A 21,770-nucleotide genomic window follows, 5' to 3' on the forward strand; every position below is an offset into this window, starting at 1 on the left:
TAAGGAATGTCAGTTTCTTGAATCTGTATGAAGTATTGGGAAGCCTTACTGTTTTCCATTCATATCAGATGTGATACTGCTAGAATTCTAGGGACTTTGATATATGTGCAGTCTTTCTACGCCTTTGGGTACCCAGGGCTGGTCTTCACAGATAGCATTTTCTTATTCACCATTGGGAACATATTGTAGCTTTCCTGGATGCCAAGGGGTTAAAGATAGCAATTGTTTTCTATGTCATGTCTTTGCAATCATGTAAAGTTCTTTAGCTCTAGTCAAACCAACCTGCTCACTGACTTAGCTTGGTTGTTTTCTGCATCTTAATTCAGGATCTTTCTCTACCTAAAGAGACAATAAGGATATTCCCTCATTATCTTATTCTTGACTAAATGTTATCAGCCTGGGGCTTGGCTTAGTTTTCAGCCCAGAAAGCCTCCTTGCCTCTTGCAGCTCCCCAGTTAAATCTGTCTCATTTATTTTCCATTTCCCAGATGTCCACTTGCTACCTGGATTATTAGTTCTTTGAGGGCAGGAGCCCAAAATTTCCTTGTAACCTCCAGGGTTCCTGTGATGCTAAGGCAAGTTTGACAAGGGAAAAGGACCAGTGAGGGGAATGCCTAGGAAACAGGGGGTCATTGCCAACTCCCACTGCCCAGGTGGGAGATTCCTAGAAAGGATTACTCCCCTTGATTCATTGGTCTGAAGGATGGTGACCTCAAAGTTCCAGTATCTTATGTAACCTGCATACTTCTTTCTATACAATACATAGTTGCTCTAATACATATGTTCACACACACACACACACACACACACACACACACACACACACACACACTGCTAGGAGTCTCTTGCCATCACCCATTGCTGGGGTTCCCTTTGCTTTCCTGTGGTCTTTAATACTAGATGCTCAATACTAACTATTCCCACATATTTGCATCTGTAGTATCTGAACAGCTCAAAACTAGGCCTGCTGCTTTGCTGTCCTTCCCACCGTAGGACTTTCTTAGTAAACAGGGACACTGATATCTTCACCCACTCAGCTTTTCCATAGACAGACACACATACACATTCTCTCTCTCTCTCCACATAATCTTTTCTCTCTCTTTTTAATCTTCTAGTATGTGTGCAATAATGGCTAAAATCATAAGCATCATACAAAATATTAAAGTTTATCAAAATCAGTCCTAACATTGAGGTTCATTCATTTATTGAATCATTCAGTCAGCTGGTATTTGGGCACCAGGCAATATACTGGACACTGAGGACATAGTGGTCAATGAGGCTGACAGGAGCCTGGCCCTCTCAAAGTACCTAGTCCAGCAAGAGCTAACCTGGTCAATAGGTGATCATAATTTTGGATGCTATGAAGGGGCACTACAGGAGGCTGTGGAGGCATACAGAAGGAGTACCTAACCCAAAATTGGGGAGGCAGGAATAGAAGAAAAAATATCTCCCTGAAATCTGAAGGTCTATAGAACCCGGCCAGGCAACGTCATATATACAAAAGCTAAGAGGAGAGAGAACAAGCGAGGACGGAGCTTCATAAATAAATGTAGGAGGCTCATGAGCTGCGTCAAGGAGCTTGGGCTTTATCTAGAGAATAGGCTTTTGTGTATTTGGCTAAGACAGGTACCCTGGTGACTCTGGCATACATTTCAAAGGCCTCCATATCCTGTTATCCACCGAGCAAGAGTTCAGAACATATTCTGTGCCCAACAGAAGAAGAAATGATGAAGAATGTACGAATGATTTGTCTGGTCCTCAAGCAGACAAAGGCTGTCCTTTCCATATCCTAGACTGATAAGGCAACACAATGGGTTTTGTGTTATTTTCCTTTTTAACACAATTTGTAAAGACAGTTTTGCCCCTTGCAATTCCAAGCTTGTAGTTTATATAGTCATGACCTATTTAAGAAGATTTTGAAGAGTCAGTGTCAAAAAAAAATTACCTCCATGTTAGAGACAAAGTGCCAAACATCTGAAAGTTAGAGCTCTAATATCAATAACTTGGCCTCACTGTTCTTATTATAAAAGAGAAGACTTGAGTATTATTAAGAAGTGTCCACGTTGCTATGTGTCATAATTTAGTTGCAATTTACCCAGTGAGCACTGCTCTCAGAGGCTCCTTGATATGTGTTACAGACCCTTTCCCACATGCATAGATAGCTGACTTATAAGGCAACAAACACTGGCAAAACAAACAAACAAACAAAGCTTGTCGATCTTTATCACTGAAATAACTGAGAAAAGCCATAGTCAGAAAATAAATATAAGCCTCAAATATCCATTGTTATCGGCCTGAGTATTGGCATCTACATCATCCTCTGTTAGAGTCTATTGATAGGATGCTCACCTAATGTCATGTGGCCAAGAGCATCATTCTTTCTCTTTGGGCTTCAGCACTTTATATTCAGAAAACAGTTATCCACATTTAACATCCCATTAAGGGGTCAGTTTCTTTCTAGAAAAGAGACTTCCACAGATGTTCAAGATTAAGAGAGGTGGGGTCCAAAATCTACCCCTCTCCCCACCACACGTCTACTTGAGAATTGCTGAATGTAACGAATGTTGTTCCTGATGTTGATGCTGTGAGCACAAAGAGGCAGAAACTTCCAATATCCTAGACTTGAAAATGGAGATACAGCATTGTATCTTAGACGGAAAAGCTTGAGGTCCTTTTTCTGTTCTGTTTTCTTTAAATCTGTGGAAAATTCCTGGTACTTCTTGATGTTTATTCCAGGGCAGAATAGCCCACCAGTCTTAAAACGTCTTAAATATTGATCCATGAGCACAGCCATGCTTCATCCTCTCTGGAAAATATCAGTGGGGTTATTGGCCTTTGGAATGACCTTTCTTCTCACAGAGGTCTTCACCTTACTAATAGCTTCTTATAAATACGCCACCCTGACTCAATCGTAATAGTTACACGTACAGGGAAATTGGTGATATTTGTTACTTTCTTCTTACCTACCTAATGACTGTGAATGGCTCCTCTGGAAGAAAAATAAAACAACAACAACAAGGCATTGCTGAACTAGCTGCCATAGCCCACCCTGATCTATCTCTCATTTAAATTTCTGGGTGGGTAACAGGATATGGAGGCCTTTGAAATGTATGCCAGAGTCACCAGGGCACCTGTCTTAGCCAAATACACAAAAGCCTGTTCTCTACATAAAGCCCAGGCTCCTTAATGCAGTGTGGTCTGTGAAACTTTTATGAGCCTAATTACCAGAGTCCAATATATTTCTTGATAATGGAGGAAAATAATGAGCTAGGTCTACATGGCTGTCTTCAGCTTACTATTAAAAACCTAAAAAGCCTAGGAGTCAACTTTGATTCCTCCCTTTGCCCAAGCACTTTCATATAGAATTAACCTGTAAGTCCTATTAGCTCTGCCTTCAAATACATTTGAAGCCTAATCAGCTCCACTCCTCCACACCCAGCTCACCAGTATCCCCTCCTCTCTCAAGTACAACAGCCCCCTAACTGGTTTCCCAACATCCAGTCTTGCTTACCCACAACCTTCTACTTTCACCCTACCAGCACACCTGGCCTTTGCTCCACACCACAACAGGAGCTGCCCTTTAACACGTAAATTGAATCATTGAGGATTTTCTGCTCACATCTGTGTTCCCACCATACTTAGAATAAAGTCCAAACTCATTTTTATAGTGTGAAAGGCAGCAGTAACCCTGAGCAGCTGATTGATGCACTTCCATCTCCACATTCTCCTTTGTGTCGCTTCATGGTGAAGCAGGAGATGCTGATGTGGGCATACACGTGTCACTCCAGCAAACAAATGGCTTGACTTGTGGTTCAAGTATTCGTTCACATCAGTTTGTTTTCCATGGATTTTAAATTTTGAAATGCACTAAATCATCATTTTAGATTAATTATAAATGCACATTACAAGCCATCTATTGGAAGGTCTGTAAAAGGAACTATAATTTTTAAGTGCCAATGAAGTTGTTTCACCTCTGAATGCCAAATCAGCCATCTTTATTGCGTTCCCACATTCCAAACAAATCCACTTCATGAGAAGCCCAAGATGATGTTTTTTTAGTCCCCTTGGATTCTCAATCAGGAAAGTGAGTCATGACAGTAACAAGGAATGCTTGAGGTAAAATAGAATTCCTTTTCTTGAAACCTCTACTTTAGTGCATTAGCGTGAAGCAACATGGAGTTCGCTAAGCCATTATAGTATTCAAATGTGGCAATGTGTTCTTTTCATATGCTTCCTCTGAAACAGCAAGTCATAGGGAGCCAGAATTCCCAAAGTGAAAGCCCACGAGCCATTCTAGCCTGAGTCAAGATATCCACATATTACAAAGTGCCTCATCTCTGATGTAGAAAAGGCTGTTCCAAGGAAAGCCTCTGTTTAATGTTTTAACAGTGTGATCTGGAGATCACCTTCATCTTTTCCCCTCTCAGGTGGGGATAGTTGGAGAAATGGGCTCCTAAGAAACTACATCTTTTTTCAAGGGAAGGACTGTTTGTTCATTAGTGGTGAGGAGTCTATTGAAGTGAGCAGAAACCAAGAGACAAAGTTCTTTGGATTAGTCTTCTTGCCTCCTCTTCTGAGAAATAATCTTTAGTTGCTTTTCTGTTTAGTTGCAAGGAGAAAAACTTTTCTCTGTTTTAATCATCTTCCTCAGAGTAATGGTTGGAATCATTCTCCTGAAGAAGATGTTCTCCCCTCAGAACCAGAAACTGGTTTCTGGACAAATATAATATTCAACTGGCCATTTGCACCAATTCGACAAAGGTACCATCCACCTGGACACAAGAATTGGCACTGGGCTTCCCTGGTGGCGCAGTGGTTGAGAGTCCGCCTGCCGATGCAGGGGACATGGGTTCGTGCCCCGGTCCGGGAAGATCCCACATGCCGTGGAGCAGCTGGGCCTGTGAGCCATGGCCGCTGAGCCTGCACGTCCGGAGCCTGTGCTCCACAACGGGAGAGGCCACAGCAGTGAGAGGCCCACGTACCGAGGGAAAAAAAAGAAAAAGAATTGGCACTAATTTGGGAGCCACGTCTTTGGAACCAGTGGTCTCTTCAACAGAGTATTTCTTCAACAGCAACAGCCAACATTTATTAATTATCTTTGCATAGTACTGGATGAGGTGCTGAAGATACAAAATGGTAGCAAACATCTGAGGATTTGATGCTCTTTCCATCTGTAAGAGCCAAGACCCCTTCTCTAATTGTGAATTTTTAAATATATGCTGTTTCTTTTTTTTTTTTTTTTTTTGTGGTACGCGGGCCTCTCACTGCCGTGGCCTCTCCCGTTGCGGAGCACAGGCTCCCGACGCACAGGCCCAGCGGCCATGGCTCACGGGCCCAGCCGCTCCACGGCATGTGGGATCTTCCCAGACCGGGGCACGAACCCGCGTCCTCTGCATCGGCAGGCGGACTCCCAACCACTGCGCCACCAGGGAAGCCCTATATGCTGTTTCTTTTCATTCATTTCTGTAGCCAATTGTTGAGTCTCGTCTTCAAGAGAAGGTATAGAAAATTCATTTGTGGTTATTACAATAGTAACCTGACATCCTTCAGATGAAGAAAAAAAAAGCACATATAAACAGCACATGTTATTACTGAGCAAACCACCACCCAGCTACTTTCTTTTCAAATTTATGGATTATATTGACTTCTGAGGTCTCATTTGGCAGTGGCTCTCAAAGGCACCTGGCTGTACTTGGCAGGAGTACTTCATTGGAAGTTAGTTCTAAAAGTTCTTCTGATGTCGTCAAGAGACTCGTGTTTTCAGTTTGTGACCATGAGAAAGGTATGCAAGAAGCTTTTTTTTAATCTACCTATACCTCTCTTTCTCACGTTTGGAGAAAAATAACACTTTTTTCTCATTTCTCATCTAGCATTCTCATCACACTTTCTTCCGAATGTTTTTCTTTCACCTAATGCTTTCTATTTCAAAGCAGACTGAACTCTATGCCTAGCACTGTGCTGAACAAGAGAAAGTCTTCCCTTTGCCACAGGACTATGAGTTAATCCCCTTGCTTTGACCTACTCAGAGCTGCCCAAGGGACGATATCATTACAGAATTTTTTTTCACCGCAGAATTTTTTGACATGAAATGTCTAAGACCACTCTGGATAAATTTTCTTCTGGTTGGCACTTTTTTTGTAAAGAGGATTTGGCAGAATCAGACTTTTCTTTCCTTTCTCCCCATCACATCAGATTCTGAAATAGACAACCAACCAAGTCACAGCCAATTCTGCAGTCAAGATATTCCAAAAAACCTGGCTCTTGGTTAAATGTGTCCTGCATAATTCATTTTTGTAACATATCCTGGATGTCCTCTCCTCCTCCCTCTGCATTTCCACAGGGGAATAATAGTGTGATACCGTGGGCTGTATGTCACTGTATACAAGAAAAAATACACTTCTCTGCCTTGGGCATTGATTACTTTGTTTTCTTGACTTACAACTTACTCCCGAAACCCAAGTGGAGAAACGTTCCTCCAGAACACTCTACCCTTTCTATTTCCCACAAGCACTCACTCATTATAATATATATATGTCTTTTTTAGAAAGCCTTGGTGATCATTTCACCTATAGCCAACTTCACAGCCCTCATTTTGTCATGCTCTGTGGAGGCTCAGGCAGTCATTTTTGAGTCTTAGTCTCGTCCAATGTGATAAATTATTTGTAGTTAATATTGACCCAGACTCTTGTAAGGAGAAAGAAACACTAAGCCCTTCCTGGGGATGGCTTCAGCTCTTCGACTAGTTTGGAACAGAGTCTGCAGATGGACATACAGCTCTTGGCCTGCTTTGGTCCTGCCCAGATGGACAGTGTTGCAATTACCCACACTTCCCCAAGGCTGTTTCTTCATTTCTGAAAGCTGGTCTTGATTGTCTCAGAAGCAGAATTCAATTTGCAGTTCCCCCAGTAACGTGCTGTGATTCATTCGGGGACAAATCTGGATTGAACTGAGTCCAAGTGTCTCTTTTGTGAGACAGAAGGGAAGTATAAGTAGATACTATAGTCACCCAGATGATTCAGCCAGGAATTCATGAAGTGATTCATAAATCGTTTTAAAGACCACTAAAGACTACTAAAATGGAGCACTGTCTGGCTATACAAAGTGGGGTATTATCATTGGGGGGTTTTTTTAGATGTTAAATCAGATGTGTAATCCTTAAAACTGTGCTTTTCTTTTTAGGTTTTGAAAAGGATTCCTTTTTTCCCCCTCTGCAGTCAGCCAACTGCTAAAGCCATTTTTCATTGATTAGTTTTCACAGATGAATTTTAAAACCACTACAGATGATACCCCACAATTCTTTGGGGGAATGAAGAATACCTCCCCAAATCTGCCATAGACCAGTTTCTATTCATTATTTCTACTCCCTGGCAGCAAATCAATAATATTTTTCATGTGAATGCAATGAAACTAGCTGTTCTGTTGCATTCTTCCTTCTTTGGGAGGTCTATAACCCCCATGGAAGAAAGAAGGCGGGGCGGGGGGTAACTATCCAAAGCATATACCAACCAACATCTAATCTAGCTGACCATGAAAACACCTCTTTTCAGAGTGTCAACCCCCAAAGCAGTGCTAAAACATACAGTCCCACATGGCTTGCACTGCTTGTGTATACAGTACGAATGAAGAAAAGTGAGACATATTTATGACATGTGCTTGATTTGCAACACAGCCTATTAGTAAATTTTGTTTGAAGAAATACAGTTGTTAGTTGACCTAGAAATACTTTGGATTTATACACAAGGGAAAGAGTGTAACTGAAAGGCGTTATTCAGCTGGAAAGACTAAAGGTATAAGCCTGGCTTGGGCACAAAGAACCCCAGTTTAGAAATCAGCAAATTCACCAAAGCAAACTGGGGAATCACATTGTCAGTTTTTTTTTTTTTTTTTTTTTTTGCGGTACACGGGTCTCTCACTGTTGTGGCCTCTCCCGTTGCGGAGCACAGGCTCTGGGTGCACAGGCTCAGCGGCCATGGCTCACGGGCCCAGCCGCTCCACAGCATGTGGGATCTTCCCGGACCGGGGCACAAACCCTGGTCCCCGGCATCGGCAGGTGGACTCTCAACCACTGTGCCACCAGGGAAGCCCACACTGTCAGATTCTTAAAGGCAGTAGGTTGCTGGTACCCCCATCCCCATCATCTGGTGATGAGGAGAAAAACCTCAGATGCCCACAAGAGTCCTCTTCCATCCTCCCTCAAGCCATCTCTCTGCCTTGCTTTGCATCTTCACTAGAGAATGTCTTACCTTCTTGGGATAAAGTGGTATCTGGAGAACTAGCTGTGTGACTTTGGCAAATCATTTCATGTCTCTGGGCTAGATACAGTGGTGCTCCACTGCCCTTCAGCTCAAGTATTCTGTGATTGTATGGATTTGTGAGCTCAGGATAATTCGTTGGGAAAGCCGGTACCAAAAAAATGAGACTCTTACAGAAGACCACAACTAACTGCTCCTGGAACTAGGAAATTATCCAGATGAGTAAAAGCCTCACCTTCTTTGAGCCTCTTTCCATAGTCAAGAGAGAAAAGAGTGCTAAGAGTTTTTTAATTTTTTGAGCTTCATAGATATTCTAACACAGTGCTATTAGACAGCTCTCAAGCATTGGGTATATTTTAAATCAGGGATACCTTAAATGTACATTCTGTTTAGAGCAGTCATTCCATAAACATGTGTCAATCATCTGAAAGGTGTCAGACATTCTCTGTTTAAAGTACTTGGATATCTGTGAGTTCCTAATTTAAAATTTTTCATAGTCCACCCCGCCCCTCACCTGCATCCTTTATTTTTCTCTGTAGTACTCATTTCCTCTAGCTCAATACGTAGTTTGTGGGTTTAAAATTGTTCATTGCCTGCTTCCTCTTACACAAACACGGAGATCTGTGTCATGTGTTACTCTCTCCGTAGTGCACTCGGAGCACTTGGTTGGTGTTCAGTAAATACCTCCTGAATGAATAAATGAATATGTTATCTCAGATTTTATGATCCCCAGTAAGAGTCGAGGTTAACTGTATTTTGCACTTAAAACTGAGGCTGGGAGAAATCAGGGTATTTATTCAAAATCACCCGGCTGGTAAGGGATGGAGCCACACTCCAAGGCCGGGGGGTCTGACTTCTACTCCATCTGTCTTCTACGACAGCCGTCTGCTTCTCCTGCCATTTGCAATTTCTCTGCACATGAACCTCACCAGTTGTATGTGTTTCAATTGGGACCTATTGTTCTATGAAACAATCTAAGATTGAGTACTGCATCAGCAGGAGAGCTCTTTGCTTCTGGCCCACATCACTGCAAGGTTGGGAAGCTCAATGTGAACAGAGGGTGGGAGCAGGCCACAAAAGAGAAGGAGCATAGCCAAGTAAATACCCCCAAATAATCAGACATTTCCCAAGGTGGGTATAGATAAATATTTGCAGAAATCTTTCCAAGGTGGTTTTTAAATTTATTTTTTTATTTTTATTTATTTTTGTGGTACGCAGGCCTCTCACTGCTGTGGCCTCTTCCGTTGCAGAGCACAGGCTCTGGACGCGCAGGCTCAGCAGCCATGGCTCATGGGCCCAGCCGCTCCGCGGCATGCGGCATCTTCCCGGACCGGGGCACAAACCCATGTCTCCTGCATCGGCAGGTGGACTCTCAACCACTGCGCTATCAGGGAAGCCCGTTTTTTTATTTTTTCCCCAGATCTTTGGTGAGCACTTTAAAACCTTTTTCCTTCTCTCTGTCTCTTTTTTTTTTTTTTTGCAAACCATTAAACCATGGCTTATGCTAAGGTTATATAAACTCCTCCACTAAATGAATGGAAATGGTTGACTCAATTCTCTGGTTTGCTTTTGTGTGATCTGCTTCTGGTAAGCAGTGATGTTTTTAAAAAATTCTGTTGTGTGCATTTTTACATAACAATCTTCTATTGTTTCAAAGAAGTATGAAAGGCCAAAGAAGAGACTGGTAAGCTATATCAAATGAAATCTGTGAAACGTCAACTGCAGATCAGCCGCTGGGGAACAGAGTTGGACCCAGAAAGACTTCAGACAGTCTGTCTTCTGGCTCTTGGACACTGCTGTCACTCAGAATGAATGAGAGTGATGTCATCTTGTCCTGACATAGTGGGGGAATGAGATATTCCTTAGGAGAAAAATTATAAATCACTGCAGTTTATACTCAGCGTCAAAATTATTTGTTTATTTATTTTAGTATCAAAAAATTTAATTCATCTTCTTTGGAGTTAAAGAAAAATTTTCTGTTTGGGGCAGAAAATTCAGACTGTATTCATTTGGCCATGTGTGTGCGTGTTAAAAAGACTAGGTTGGAAAATAGGTGAGGACACTAAGAAAATGGGATTTCGAGGCCCCTTCTACTCTACCTTCAGTAACAATAACATTTTATGTTTTGCTTAGCAAGTTCCTGTTTAAGCATGCATGTTTTTTGTTTGTTTGCTTGCTTCTGGAGTAAATGGCCTCAAACTACTCAAGTTTCTTGAGTCTCTTTGGCTGTTTAAATAACATTCCTGGCATCTCTCTTGCTGTGATTTAGTGATTGCTTTTGGTTGCTCCCAGGGCCTTGCCTTGAACAGTAGGGCTCTCTCCTTCTCTGCTCCTCTCCTGCCCTCTCCTTGATTCTAATTTGCTCTTTCTATTTCTATGAGCTAGTTAAAAAGTAAGCAAGTTTATAAAAATTAAATTTAAGTTAATAGATTGTGAGAGATTTTTCAGTAAAATACAATGTAGTGTTTTTAGGCAGTAACAAAATTGATTCTATGTGCTGTACTTGAAAGTCAGTCATTTATGCGCTCGTTTCTTACACTGGGCTTTTTAGTGCTAAATTCTTATTTATTTCCTTGTTCCTAGAAATTGTCTGGATCACAATCAAGATCACATCTTGTTACTTTCCATCTTTTCTTTATATATGTAAAAGTTAGAGTTTTTGTACCAATTCTTTCCTTTCCAAAGCAAAGACTACTTTAAGTGTACATTTATTTCATTTAGAATAGTATATATTTAAATTTTTATTAATACTTTATATGGAGTGACGTACTGTATTTTGAAATTATATTAACTTATACCATATAATCTTATTTATTTGAATAACATGGTGAAAAATCCAGACTGAATTAGCAAAAAGCAAAATGTAGAGTCGGTTGAAGGCTCAGTGAGTATTCTTTTATCCCCCCCAGGTATCTGAGATAGATGATGCTAAAATCTTGATGCGTATGTACTTCCACATTTTTTTCTTTGTCAACATTGCTATTACATTAAGTAATATGTGGTAACCAAGAGAGAATGGCCAGGGTGTGAAACTTGTGTGAATAAATAGATAAGAATGATTTGTAATTAGCATATAATTATATACTCTCTAGATAGATAGATACATAGATATATAATTTATATATAGATATATCATCTAAATGTAGATATAGAGGTCTGTTGTATAAAATTAACATTCCAGATGACACCTAAAATGCTCAGATGAGTTCTGTTCTTTTAGTTGGTTGAATACACCCCTTTTTTATAGCTAGTAATCATAATTCACCCTATAGTCACATCATCCCGAATTATAAAAATGTAAGGTTTTATATTGCTCACAATCTTTGCTTCCTTCTCCTTCCCCATACACATTTTCTACTCTTTGTTAATCAAACCTTCATTTATGAGTCAGACTTACTGTGCTGTGGGGGAGGGATTTGTGAAACAAAATTATTCTCCTCCGTCAAGCTGGTGATACTAAGGTCCTACTTCTAAATACTGCAACTTGCTCCATCTACACATCTCTGCACCATCAATCCTTAAGAGAAAGGACAGGTGGCAGAGGTACCAGAAGAGAAGACTGAAAAAACACCAAGAGCATGTTATATCTTTTATTCCCAAACACAGAAATATAATTAAGAAGGCAAAGGATCTTGCTGCTTTGCCCCCAAAACACAAAATTGAGATGCCAAAGATGGCTATTTAGCAATGACATAGGTTTCCTTCCAATTCAAATCCACCCCTTTCCCTCCCTCCCTGGACATCTTCCGTTCACAGAATTCTGGTGTTGGTTGGTGATGTGGACTCCTTCTAGCCCCAAAGTCAGTGATCTCACAATTCCTCCTGCCTCTCACACAAGCCCAGAGCAGCCTGTGAGACACATTGAGGACATGTTCCCCAAGAAAACAGCCTCTATACGGGGAATCCCGGCATACAAGATTTCATAGATATTCTCAGGACAGTGCCAGCGTTCATTTGCTCTGTTTTTCCTCAAGGCCATTCAGCACATCTTTTCAAGCTAATTCCAGTTAAGATGATGTGCTTGGAAAATATATATTTACCAGGCACAGGACACTCAGTTACTATTCTCTTCCAGCTGAGTGAAGATCTAAGTTCTTGATTAAGCAGGCATCCTAACCCAGCTAGTTTCTTTAAGCCTCCTCTGAATTGTCTTCTCCGTAACTTAACCAGTCCAAATCCTCCCTTCTTGGCTCCTACATCATCTTACATAGTCTTATCAGACCTCAGCAAGGGGAATGCAAAAACAAATGGGATTTCATCCCATGGTTTCTTACTGCAGCAATACAAATGTAGAAGCTCTGCCTTGTTAAATACTATGGTTCAAAATGTTGAAAATTGCTTGATAAACTTGACTGGTTCATCCTCCCTTTGATCACCTATGGCCCTACACAAAAAGCCCAGAAAAATGAAGTGACCTGTTTCTATGAAATAAGTGGTGTACATAGATGGCGACATCTACATGTTGGGATAAAACAAAGCCTGTCTTTCTGTACAGTGTAAGAAACAGCCTATTGAAGGTTTTCAATCACCTGAGCCTTTGCAGGGGAGACTAAACTCTTCATTGCTAATATAGTTTTTCTACACATCACTGTGATGCTTGTTTTCACTGCACTGACAGAGTCCCTGCTCCTTTCTCCACCACACTTGCACCAGCCCCCTACTGAACTGGCAGATTGAATGTCGTTTTGATAGTCTATGGTCATTGTTCAACTTTAAAACTGTTCCCACGAGTACACTTCAAGGGAACTTCAGTGTTAGAAAGTATAAACTGTCCTTTTAAACCTAGTGAGTCAGATCCTGCCATTTTTCTGTACAATTAGAAGATCAATGGATAGTTATCCATTTTATATCTCGGGTTAGTTGATGATGTCACCTTATTTAAACACCTGTATGTCCCACCTCAGAAACTGCCATAATCTCATTATGATTGGCCCGTGTGACTGCAAAAAATGTCCCAAATCGTGTGTGAGGTTCCTGTTACACCCTGGGCAATGTTCTTTGCCAAGCACAGAACCCACATAGATCTTTTGGGTTCTGGATTTCAAACCACACTTGACCTTTGAGGTTTAAGTTAATTTATTCTTGGCAAAAGAAAATGTATAGTTTAAAGAGAATAGGACTAGAGAGGCTTATAATAAAGTCTTATAACACTTTTTGGACTTCAGATATGTCTTACAGAACAAAATGTTTATGAGCTAAGTGTAAATGAATCAGAAACACACAGATTAAATTTCCCTTAAAATGCAAACGGGTCTAAAAATTAGCAGAAAAGGGGTCTGGCAAAGATGTGCTTTGAATTTCACCAAACCCAGAGTATTTGAAATGCATTTTAAGAAGCTTGACAACTCAGACTGTGACTAGATTTTCCCTTTGTTGATCCCTTTTACTCCTTCAGTATCTCAATTGAGAAGTCAGTGGTTAAAAATGGGAGAGAAAAGTCTTAAGTTTTTTTTTAAAGGGCTTTTTGTCACACTCTTATATAGCCAGAATAGGGAATTAGAATTTGGCTTTGAAGAGTTTGTCTTTTTTTTTTTTTTTTGCGGTACGCGGTACGCGGACCTCTCACTGTTGTGGCCTCTCCCGTTGCGGAGCACAGGCTCCGGACGCGCAGGCTCAGCGGCCATGGCTCCCGGGCCCATCCGCTCCGCGGCATGTGGGATCTTCCCGGACCGGGGCACGAACCCGTGTCCCCTGCATTGGCAGGCGGACTCTCAACCACTGCGCCACCAGGGAAGCCCGAAGAGTTCGTCTTTGTTCCTGCTTTTTTACATCTCTTATGTTTCCTTTTGTAATTGTTTCCTCAGGTTTGCGCCTTCTGCCCCATCTCCTCACCACATCAGCCCCCGGAGAGTGCCTGCTCCTCCTTCAATAATGCAGAGAACACAGCCTCCCCATACCCAGCAGCCCTCAGCATCACACCTGAAGTCTTATCAGCCAGAAACAAGCTCTTCTTTTCAACCAAATGGAATCCATGTCCATGGTAAGCAAGTAGCTGACAGTCCCTTGAGTTTTGAAAAGTGATGTTGTGCTGTTGCTTTTAATCAAGTGTCTTAGTTACCTGTTGTGGATTTCAGATGTCCTGCTATACACCACCAGGCTTTGGCTTTAATAACTTTCCTCTAAAATTTCACACTTAATCAGCATGAAATCTTGCAGTATCTTCCTGGCTTTGACCCTAAGATGGTATGACTTAGGACACCTCCAAGTGGTCAGACCAAGGTGATGATCCATTCATTGACCCAGCACTTTTAACACCTCATGGTTAGGCCCTAACAATAGCATCTTGTTTCCTAGACAGTAAACAGTGTAAAAGGGAAACAACAGGAGTCCTTTTGCCCATGCATGCCTCTCCTCTCACAGGTCTTTGCCCCCATTCCCATATGCCCAGATCCTCTCCATCCTTCAAGGCCCAGATGAAATGGCACTTCTCTCTGAAGCCTTTCCTGATCTCCTTGCTGGATGTAATCTCTCCTGGCTTTAAACACTTGATTGCATATCACCTGGATTTCTGATATTATTGATACTTATGCTCTCTCTCCTTGTAATTTACTTCTCTGTGAGTAAAACTTGTCTTCACTGGTAATGTGTAAACTTCTTTCTAAAGTCAGAATTTTCTGACCCACTGTTCTTTCTTTTAGAGAATTTAGCACAGTTCTTCACGTGTTGTAAAGACACATAGATACTGGATGAGTTCATGGAAGAAGAAGAGGGAAGGAAGGCAAGAGAAATCATGATGGTTTTCAAAATGTGTTTAACCCAGAACATGCATGGAGAACTAAGTGTAGCTTAATTTCTTCTCTTAAACCAATTTCTTCTCTTTACTTAAACCAAGTTTGCTGACTCAGACAGATATCTTAGTGAACATCTATAGAAAGTTGAGTTGTCAAATCATATAGACTCAAAGTATACATAGGCTTTTACTTCCTAGGGACAGACACACCTTCTGTATAAGCAGAAGGGATACCATACATTTAAGCTGAGAGTTTCAGCACCTGAGAAACATGACTCTTCTCCATCTGTCTCATGTTGGTTCCTGAGTTTGCTCTTCATGAGTTATTACTTGAAATTAATGGGTGGAATGGTATCCCCAAACAAATCTAAATCAGTATTCAAGCTGTGTGGATAAGTGTGAATAACTTCCCAAGATGGCAGAATCAAGCAGTACTATGGAGCTAGGTTTGGATAAGAACATCAAAGCAGGGGTCTAGACAGCCAACGAGGAGACAAAATGCAGAGAGTGGCAGGTTGCTGGAAGGGAAGAATCTTGGAAAGCCCAGGGCCACTGGCTCTGGCTCAAAGTTCCATCCATTGCTTCTCCCCTCTCCCTGATAGTAGTCACACAAACCCCCCGTTCCCTAACAAAACTTGGGCCTTGGTCATTTTTACCTTCTTCTGTCAGTAAATTTCTTCTCAAGCTTTATTATGTGTTTACTCAACCAAGAAACATTCCTTGAGTGCCTACTATGCGTAAAGCAATGAATGTGTGAGGAAGACAAACAGAGCACTCTGTCTTCTGAGGGGGGCCTCCCAACCCTGACAAGGAGTTCTTCTAATGTGGGGGAGATTCAGGTGCTCTGAAGCCACCCTTACCTACAGGCAGGAGGCAAACAACATGAGTTCCGGGTTTGTGGAATACAGAATAGGTCACTGATTCTAAGACACACAATTTTTACCTTCATATTTTAACACTGCTGAAATCTGAACATATCCCAGTCAGTGGCATCATGTAACTGGCAGTGATTTTTCTTTCTGGTGCTATATAGAACAATGGAGCATTTCACAGTCAATTGTGTCATAATTCCAGTGAAATGCAATGTAACACACTTTGATTACAATTGTGAAAAACACATTTTAAAATTTCAAAAATTAACCTACTTGCATGAAAAAATATTGGAAGGAAGTTCTCCAAAATGTTGACAGTTTTTTTTTAATCATGGTGGTAGGATAATGGGTGGTTCTTTTTCTTCTTTTTTCTGCTTTCTAAAGAAATTCTAAAAGAGATTTTGGAATTAGACCAATTTGAATGCAAATACCAATCTACTCAACTGTGTGACTCTGGACAAATTATTGAGCCTCAGTTCACTTTCATTAAATGAGGGGAGTCTTACCTACCTTCTCTCATCAGTTGTTAGGAGAATTCCACAAGCAGAGCACCTGGTACTGTGCAGGAGCTTAACTAATTAATGTTCTTCCTTCTACTCCCTTTTCTTGATTAGACTATTTGAGAATAGGAATAATATTTGTAGTCTTAGGGCAAGCATAATACTTGGTGCAAAGTAGGCATTTAGTAAGTATTTACTGAATAAGTGATTGACACTTTCTCATTCACCAAATGAATAATGAAACACGAGGGTACAGATAATGGGGTTTACCTTATCATTTTGCCCTGCCTCTTGGCAAAAGACTCTTCTGCCATATTTCTCATTTTTAGTTGAACAATGAATTTTCTCAAGTTTAGCTGAAACTTGAAATTGTGGTTTTATTTTTTGATTTCACTTTAATTGTTAAAAATTCCCATGGCCAGTGAGAAACTGCTAATAGTGTTACCGATCCTCCCTAGTTACTCCCCAACAAATGTCCTGCCCAGTGTTGTTGGAGCCAATAGAACGAGACTGAGTTCGTTTCAGAAGCAAAGGAAAGCTTTATGCTTTGATCAAAGAATGGAGAGGCTCCGGCTCCTGCTCTAGAGCACAGGCTCTCCCAGAAAGGCTGGAGGCTGGGCTGCTTTATAGGGTTCTCTCCTGCCGAGGGGTGGGAGGAGTTCCTGCGGGTCCCGTGCAGCATTTCTGCAAATAGCATGCCATCCTCATCTTCAACTGCAGTGTCGTGCTCAGTGCTTCTGCACAATGCATGACAAGCTGAAGTGTCTGGCGCAGCGGTTCTGCACTGGGAACTCAAATCCGACATATTAAGTGCAAGGCCCGCTATAGGCAAGTGAAAGTAAACACAAAAGAAGAGGTTATCTTATCACCTAGGTTGTGTCTTATTTTTCCCGGGGACCCCAGTGGACTTTGCCAGTGACAGTAGCAGCTCTAAAACAGATACATACAACAAGCCTTTCTGGAAGAGATCAAGATATAGTTATGCAAATTGGAAATCATGACTTTCTCCCAGGAGGATGGGCAAGTGGCTGCAGTGAAGAGCTTGCAAAGAGAGTGTTCATGCATTAGCCCCTGGGCAACTGCTAGGATTTAGGGAGTAGGGATCCAGATGCAGACTTAGCCTCAAGCATTTTTTCTGAAAATGTTTTTGTGATACTTTCTGGGCATGAGCATTTCTCTTCAACTACTCCTTAGGATAAGGGCCCAAACTGATCTAATATTTTTCAAGCGGGAGATACACTGCTGGGAGTGAGGGGAGCAGAGACCCTCTAAATGAGTTGCTGTTATTGGCCGTGCCTTTCAGCTTTGGTTGCACTAGTTTGCTCGATGGTGTTATATAGCATCTTGGTAACAAGGAACTTCACCCCCATTAAAAGTGGATTCTTAAAGCCCCAAGCAGTGTTGGGATTGCTAACATGATAGCTACAGTGAATATTTGTTCTTTCTTTCAAGAAGTTCATGGCTTTAATGAGCGTTGTCACCCCCATCCTCTCTGTGCTCCCTACTGCAGGTAGAGGTCAGAGAAAAATGTCATCACTGTATTTTTAGAGATGGGACCTGAGACATAGAAGAATATTAAATGTCTAGGCATTGCTGCCTTGGCAAAGTGCACAGACATCTTTAACAAGAAGTCCACATTTCCAAGCCACATTCTTAATCTACCATTTTTAAGTCAAAGGCACATCAAAATAAATATGTGTTTATATCTATCCATGGAATATACGCTTGTATGTAGATGCTGTTGCATTACATAGAGCCATGAAAGGTTAGTACTCAGAGTGGCTTTAGTCTTATAGATGAAGAAGGAAATGAGGTCCATTGAGTTTTGCTCATGGTGTACTAACTGATAAGAGCTTAGATGTTGTGTGCTCTATGTATATATTTATTACGAGGTATTTTGTAAAAGGCACACTTTGAAAAGATTAATAGCACTGCTTTTTCAAGTTCCCTTAACCTAGTGGATGACCCGGGACCAGAGCTCAGTTTTGTTGATTCTGCATCCACTTCATCCATTCTTACTGCCTTCGTTAGTAAGGGTGGATAAGGTGTCATTTCTTTTAATGTTTGAATACTGGTAGCATTTACAGGTCTCTGGGTGGCATCTCCAAGGCAACTTCCTAGTACATTTTAGTCTTTTATTTAAGATGTAAACAGAAGGACAACTCTTTCCAATCATGTAAGCTTGTTCTTCAGTCTTTTCTTTCTCTTTAGGACCATTGTCTTGCCCGGGCAAGCTTCAGAATTTGGCCTGGATTAGTTGCCTGAGAGTTGATATTTGTACATTTTGTTATGGTACTAATGGATAATTTCTTTTTAAATGCTCTATTCACTCCAAGCTGTTAGAATGCTGTGGGAATTCCTAGAACAGTATTTTCACAACCTTCCTGCTTCTGGACCCATCAAGGAGAGGCCAAGTTCAATTCAGCAAGTGTTTATTGGTCACCCACTTTTGTCAGGCAAACATGAATGTCATTTAATCAATGCAATGTGATACATGCAATAACAGAATGTATCAGAGGCTCCCAGTTTGTTCAGAAGAAGGTGTCAGTGAAGGGGTCCTAGAGGTGAATAGAGTTTCTTCTTGAATAGAGCTTTGTTTTTGTTTTGTTTTATACTGGAGCATAGCCGATTAATAATGTTGTGATAGTTTCAGGTGCACAGCAAAGCGACCCAGCCACACATACACATGTATCCACTCTCCCCCAAGCTCCCCTCCCACCCAGGCTGCCACATAACATTGAGCAGAATTCCCTGTGCCATACAGTAGGTCCTTGGTGGTTATCCGTTTTAAATATAGCAGTGTGTACATGTCAGTCCTGAACTCCCAGTCTATCCCTCCTCCCCACCCTTCCCCCCTGGTAACCTTAAGTTTGTTCTCTAAGTCTGGGAGTCTGTTTCTGGTTTGTACATAAGTTCATGTGTATCATTTCTTTTTAGATTCCACATATAAGTGATATCATACGATATTTCTCTTTCTCTGTCTGACTTACTTCACTCAGTATGACGATCTCTAGTTCCATCCATGTTGCTGCAAATCGCATTTTTTCATTCTTTTTAATGGCTGAGTAATAGTCCATTGCATGTCCAGTGGTTAGGACTCCACACTTTCACTGAAGAGAGTTTTGATGGTAAATAGATCACTGGGTAAGCCAAGTGGCGAGAGGCATTCCAGGCAGGGGGAAGCAAAGCACACAGGCAAGAACACAAATGACAGCATGGTGTGTGCTTAGAGAGATGAGCCAAAGACAGTTGGTGTACGGCTGGGATATACAGCTTCAGTCGTGGAGTAGAGGGAGAGAAGGCTGAGGAACCTGCAAGACCAGCTAATAACGGGATCTGTGGCCACACTGAGTGTAATGCTGCCAAGTGAAGAGGCCAGCATGGTATTTAGGAAAGTCAGCCAAGGCACTGTGTAGAGAATGGAATGGGCAAGGTAGGAACATTACATCCTAAGTCTTGGGATTATACTGGCCTGCCTGCATAGAACACCCAAACAGCAGTGACTTAAATAAACAGTCCAGTTCACTCAGATAGAAGTGGTAGATAGGGGAATGATGTCAAAATAATGTGGAGCTCTGGTTGTTCACACACAATCTTTCCTAGGCAAGAGGAGCTGAGATGGCAAGAGAAGGAGAAAATGAAGAAGCCCTCAGCCTATCTGCTGCATAAGCAGAATCCCTTTCTGCTCTCTTTCTATAAAATTTGAAATGAGCATGATCCCAGGGGCTGTGTCCCCAGAAAGGTGCACACCTGGCCTGCCCAGCCCTCAGCTGATGGCAGATCACAGTTCTTCCTAAGTGCTGGTTCTATCACCTGTTGTCTCAGTTCCTGCAAGCCATCATTTCCAGTCAACATTTTTGCCCATTTTTAATAACCACCAAAGAGCCTCCAGCCACATTGAACAGGCTGCCCAAATCCTCTCTTGATTATTTTGTTACTCCTGCAATGAGTAGGTTTCGTAGATTTTGAGTGGTCTGTCCCAATCCTGGTTTTCCCAAAGAGCCTGTTATTTGTAATACACATTTGTACAGAGCAAAGGGCTTCTCAGGATTTGTTTATCATGTTATAGCAGCATGCCCAGTGTACTCTTCCCATGTAACAAGACATCTGAAAGTAGACAGTGCATGGAGGAGAAGCAGCCCCATGGAGCCAATGGTGCACCAGTCTCCTCCAGCTTTCTGCTTTGCCATCTTTAACAGTGGCTTCCATCCTCCCGGTCACAATATGGATGCTGATGTCTCAGTTTCAGGCAAAAGTGAGGGAGAAGAGTGAAGGACAGGTGTACCCCAAACTTAGTCCCATGGCCACCCTCACATGCAAGGGAGTCTGGGAAAACAGGTATTTTAGTTCATTGCCATGCTCGACAAAACTGAGGTTCTGTTAATAATGTTTATTGGATAGACAGACTACAGGGTGTGCCAAAGATTCTCTGGAACCGTCTTCTAATCTGTAAAATGGAACTATCTCACAGATTCATTCACATTGATTGCCTCTGGGAAATCAGTGGTAGAGCCTAGAGACCTCTTTCTGAGGGTTCTGCCCCCATTTTCTGCCCCTCTTCCCTATTCTCTTAGGTTTCTATACTTTCCACTGCTTGCTCCTATTTTCACCCCTCTGGAGTTGCCAGTTGCCAACACAAAGATTTCCATCATCCAAGATCCAGTCATTAGATTTCATTAGAAAATCACCATGAAGCTGTCTCCCCAGCCTGAGCTGTTTGATATCAAGGCAGCAGCGGGGGGAAAAGCAGAGCCTTCTCTGCTGGACCTGGCTCCTGTGGTTCATGAGCTGTCTTTCTCATGATTTAAAGTGTGCCTGCAGGCCCCGAAGAAGCAGGCCAGTGAGCTCCCAGACAATAGTGGCATTTTCCCACCTCAGTGCGGACAACAAAAGGTTTCCAGACACCAACAGGCCTCCAAGAACAAAACACGTTGTAAATGGCTTGTCCTACCAAACAACCAAACCATCTTTCAAACTGAAGAAACCTCAGAGCACTGATACTTAAATGAAATGGAGTGGCAGGTACAAGCTTAACTTCTTCTTCTGTGTTGGCTGTTTACTTAACAGTGATTGTGCAATGGTACTTTCCAGAAGAGCCCTATGGGTTACAGCCATAACTGATCTCATTTCTGGGAGTTTATAGTGTTAAATGTTTAAAGCTTATTTTTTTGAAAGGCAAATTGTAGAGACAATAAACATACTTCCCTCCCACAGGAAATTTAGTCACATCTGCATATGTGAGGTTGTGAAATAATAAAGCAGTAAGTCTAGAAATTATATTGCTTAGAACTCAAGCATGTGTCACAACTTTGCCTGGAAATCTCAGGAAGACAAATCAGATTGATAAATCAACAGTGTAATAGTCTTCACTGAGGAAGTTGTGGCGTATTCACAAGGAGGATGAGCCAATGAGTGT

The 21,770-nt window shown here is 41.7% G+C and overlaps 1 protein-coding gene across 1 annotated transcript in view; it reads left to right on the forward strand.

Moving 5' to 3' along the window:
* The window catches only part of GLIS3 (GLIS family zinc finger 3), a 499,957-nt gene that overhangs the window by 457,633 nt on the left and 20,554 nt on the right, over positions 1-21,770 (forward strand). Inside the window, exon 8 of the mRNA XM_065879061.1 lies at positions 14,057-14,232. Coding sequence (XP_065735133.1) covers positions 14,057-14,232 — 176 coding nt within the window. The remainder of the gene's footprint in view (positions 1-14,056; positions 14,233-21,770) is intronic.

This window comes from Phocoena phocoena, chromosome 6 (genome assembly GCF_963924675.1).
Source record: "Phocoena phocoena chromosome 6, mPhoPho1.1, whole genome shotgun sequence".
In the NCBI taxonomy this organism is placed as follows: Eukaryota; Metazoa; Chordata; class Mammalia; order Artiodactyla; family Phocoenidae; genus Phocoena; species Phocoena phocoena.